Below are 4,320 nucleotides of genomic sequence, written 5' to 3'. Positions count from 1 at the left end.
CAGTCTACGCTACACCTTGAACTGGTGAAGAAAATGAGTAATAAATGTCGGTGTTTACATGGTGAGGGCCGAGATCGTCATGCCATGGGTTGTGTTTTAATTCCACGTTGGCCTCATATTTGGTTTTATATTCACTTTGCAATTATAATTCAGTCTTAGCGTTCCATGATCATTTACTGGATGGTGTATGGGAAGATTTTACAGCAGGAGCATCATCAGAAGCAGCTTTACATGCATTAGAGTCAGTTCATTGAAGTGCTTAACGCGAACAAAAATACGTATTTATGATTTCTTACCCGTTGTGGCCCGCGTAGATACTCCAGTTTCATATTTTTATTAATCCAGCATTTGTTATATGTATAAATCCTACAGGTACTGATTAATTCGGCCATTACATAAGTTATCATCATTGTCCGGACCTCCTTTCCCACCTTAGGGCAGGGTGAGGAGTGGCAGTGTCCAGACAGCCCAAATTTGCCCAGTAAAATAAAATCGCATAGTCTCGTTAAATGGATAAAAAGGAATATATACATTGAGGTGGAATGTATATACTGTAGGTGTTCAAAGAATGCTTATAGTGTCATAGTCTTTGAACGAGGGATTGAGGGTTATTGTGGAAGAGGTAGACCTTATGTGGTATGAAAGAGGGGAAGAGTACCGCTATATTAATGAATTGAAAGAAGAATGAGGGGCAGTATGTTAGAAGGGAATAAGAAAAGGATAGTTTGAGGGTCATGTTGGAAGAAGCAGATCGTTTTTAGTATGAAGAATGAGTAATATAATAAAGAGGAGGATTATTGAGGGTAGTATTAGACGAGGAAGACTTTTTGTAGTATGAAGAGTGAGGGGCAGTATATTAACAAAAGAGGGGAATAAGAAAAGGATAGTTTGTCAGAGGTACGAGGACAAAATAGTCATGTGGCGCTTCTGTCAAGGTGATCCCCTGTCAAGAGTTTTCCAGCAGGGGATGTTAAAGATTTAATGATGCTATGTTGCCACTGAGTGTTATATGGTATCGTAACACCAGATATTTGTCCTTCCAGGGTACGTTTCTTCCCAGACAAGATGGCGCCACGCTATGCTATGGCGGTTGGCCTGAACAAGGGCCACCGCGTCACAAAGAACACGAGGAAGCCCAAGCCCAGCGCTCGCAAGGGGGTAAGTTATGCACCATGTTCCTGACTTAAGCTAAAATTGTACATAATGTTTTGTGGATCCTTTTCTCCCCACTTACACTGCTATTCATACACAACAGCCAGTCTAGTATAATAGCATGAAAAATATGGCCGAGGATGAGATGGAGTGGAGAGGTGTATGACAGGGGGGGGGTGATCTGGGAGCAGGGCAGTGAAATGGCAGGGGACAGGACGACATGAGGCAATTTGTTTGTGGCCATCTCTTAGGGGATTGAGGCGTCTGGCAATAGATAAATAGATACATTATATTCTGTGCATGTTTTAGCATATTGTTAATGCTTTCAGTCCAGTGAGATATTTTTCAGTTTATTTTTGCAATTAATAGACGTAGAAGAAACTCAGACTGGGTGAGTTTGGTCTACCCTTCTTCTTAACATTATTCCAAAGTGTAAGAAAGTCGTTGGAGTAGCAAAAATAAAATAAAAATAAGTCATCAGTGTGATTGAGTTAATGTTGGTGATGCATAAATCATATAAATATTTGAGTATAGAAAAGTTCATAGGCAGAAAAATATGTAAGAGCTATGATGGTATTAAGTCCGATTATTTTTATTTAGATTTTCAGTTACAGTTGTTCCATTATTGCATTTTTTTATTAATTTTTGTTTATTTATTTTTTATTGCAGAAAATCACAAAGCATAACAAGTTTATCCGAGACCTGGTTCGTGAGGTGATGGGTTTTGCTCCCTATGAGAAGCGTACCATTGAATTGCTGAAGGTCTCAAAGGATAAGAGAGCTCTCAAGTTCCTCAAGAAAAGGGTAAGTCTTGATGCTGTTATTGGTCGTTGTGGTTATGGAGCCAGGATTCTGAGGACTTGAATGGTGAATGAATGGCAGTGTGGTTCATTTGTTTGAGCATCCTTTGGTTAGTATCTCAGTCTGTCAGGTTTTTCTTGCTTTTTGGACCCTACTTCACCACACCCTAAAATGGGAAAGGAGGTCTTTATGATGGTAAATGATGATGATAATAATAACCGTAGTAGTAGGCTGTGTGTTCTTGGTTTTTTAGGCCAGGATTCTAAATGCATTAATAAAGTGTGAATGGGTGTTTGCCTTATTTCACTGGGCATGCAGTTAAATACTTCTCTCACTTTCATACACTCTCGTCTCTTCTTTTCTGGAGCTTATGTCATCCAGCCGTAGTTGAAAGAAATAAAGTCAGGATAGTCAGAGTTCAAACTGAGGCACGTTTTATTATGAATCATATTACACATTGTGGACTTCTTCCCAACAGCTTCCAGCAACTGTTAGGAAGTATTTAGCTGGTTTTAGCACTTGGTTTAGCTTCCATTCCATAGGTAACATCTGCTCGTTTGTGGCCAACCTCAGTTGGGGGATTCCTTAAGAGAAAACATTGGTATCAATTTTATTTATGTATGTACAGCATTTTGATCATGTGTGTGAACCTGCTTTCTTTTTTTTTCAGCTGGGCACCCACATCCGTGCCAAGAGGAAGCGTGAGGAAATGCAGCGTGTGATGGGTCAACAGAGGAAAGCAGCTGCCGCTGCTGCCCAAGCTGCTGCTGCTGCTGCCCATAAATAAACTACATTAAGTGAATTGAGTGTTTTTTATTGTCCATGAAGACATGATAAGGACGTTGGGAGGGGCATGCATAAGGAAGAAGTTGAAGAGGCAAGACTGAGACGTTAACACTGCATGGTCAAGATGAAAGGATCAAATTAAAGTAGAATGCAGGGAACTGAGAGAAGAAAGATCTCAGGAAGTCAGTGTTTTTGGTGGAGGGGGATATTGGGTAACACTGATGAAGAAAATATGCTGGACAGGCTACTGGGGATAACGAGACCAGCTGACTCCTAGCAAACTGGAAAAGGCAAAGTTTATTTTTTATTTTTTACCACATGATTTTAGCTCAGGAGAGACTTAATTGGGTGAGGGGGGTCATATGTACCCATTGATAACCATTTCTGGGGTTCTAAAATGGATGTTAAAACATTGTTAGTGGTGACAGAAGTACAATAATGTTCTGAGTTTAAGTGGAGAGCTAAGATGCAACAGTCCAGCAAGGAGGGTGAATAGTTGCAGAGGATGTTGAGGCAGAGGGAGACAGTGCAAAAATAATGGAAGGTGGATCATGAGTGCCTGATGGCTATGGTGTTCCTTTGGTGCCTCAACACTGTCATTGCCCTTCTTGACTCACTGCTGCGATCTAGCCAAGTAGCCTGCCACGACTTGCCCAGCTTTGATGAGGGTGATAGGATCACCAGCCTCACTGATGATGTCATTACCCTTATGAACATTCAAGTCACTAGCCTCACTGATGAGGAGGATGTATTGAGAAATGACAATACCCTCATTTTGTTAAGAGTTCTGAAAAGAAGGGAGACTGGGAAGATGGGGGGGGGGCTATTCACAAAAAGAAGGTAAAGGAGTCCAATAAAGGAGGGTGAGGTAATAAAAGAGGTACAAGGTAGGGTAGTGGATGTTGGAGTGGCCCTGGTGAGAGAGGATAGTGTTTGGAAACTCCCTGTACTGTTGTTTGCAGATGATACTGTGTTGTTGAGTGAAGACGAAGGGGAGCTGCAAGGCTTGGTGGATGAGTTTGAGAGAGTGTGTAAGAAACGGAACCTAAAGGTGAATGTAGGGAAGAGTAAAGTGATGGTCTTTGAGAGAGGTGAAGTTAGTGAATGTACAGCGAGGTTAGATGGTGAGGAATTGGAAAATGTGAGTACGTTTAAGTATTTGGGTAGTGTGATGAGTAAGGATGGAGGTTTGGAGGGTGAAGTGCTTGAAAGGGTGCAGCAGGGAAGAAAGGTTGCTGGTTCCTTGAAAGCAGTGATAAGAAACAGGGAAGTGAGCATGGAAGTGAAAAAGTTACTACATGACAGTATTGTGATACCAACTCTAACGTACGGAAGTGAAGCTTGGACATTGTTGGAAGGACACAAGTCAAGAGTGAGAGCAGTGGAAATGAGTTATTTAAGAGGAGCCTGTGGAGTCACGTGGAGAGACAGGCTGACGAATGAGGATATAAAGGAGCGTTGTGGTGTGGATGTGGATGTGATAGGAAGCGTTATGAGGAACACACTGAGGTGGTTTGGCCATGTGGAGAGGATGGAGGGTGAAAGACTGACGAAGAGAGTGTATGTGAGTGAGGTGGAGGG

At 41.8% G+C, this 4,320-nt stretch overlaps 1 protein-coding gene across 1 annotated transcript; it reads left to right on the top strand.

The window, feature by feature from the left end:
• The first annotated feature begins 1,021 nt into the window (after positions 1 to 1,021).
• Positions 1,022 to 2,755, top strand: RpL36 (ribosomal protein L36). The gene is made up of 3 exons (XM_080269760.1): positions 1,022 to 1,158; positions 1,822 to 1,956; positions 2,624 to 2,755. Exons 1-3 carry the CDS (start codon positions 1,066 to 1,068, stop codon positions 2,738 to 2,740), a joined length of 345 nt encoding a protein of 114 aa, XP_080125886.1. The 5' UTR covers positions 1,022 to 1,065; the 3' UTR covers positions 2,741 to 2,755.
• The last annotated feature ends 1,565 nt before the right edge of the window (positions 2,756 to 4,320 follow it).

Source organism: Coenobita brevimanus, chromosome 37, assembly GCF_032717465.1.
Source record: "Coenobita brevimanus isolate Jiangsu-jjx chromosome 37, ASM3271746v2, whole genome shotgun sequence".
Classification (NCBI taxonomy): domain Eukaryota; kingdom Metazoa; phylum Arthropoda; class Malacostraca; order Decapoda; family Coenobitidae; genus Coenobita; species Coenobita brevimanus.
The sequence above is the reverse complement of the archived record's forward strand: the minus strand, read 5'-3'. Positions and strand labels throughout refer to the sequence as shown.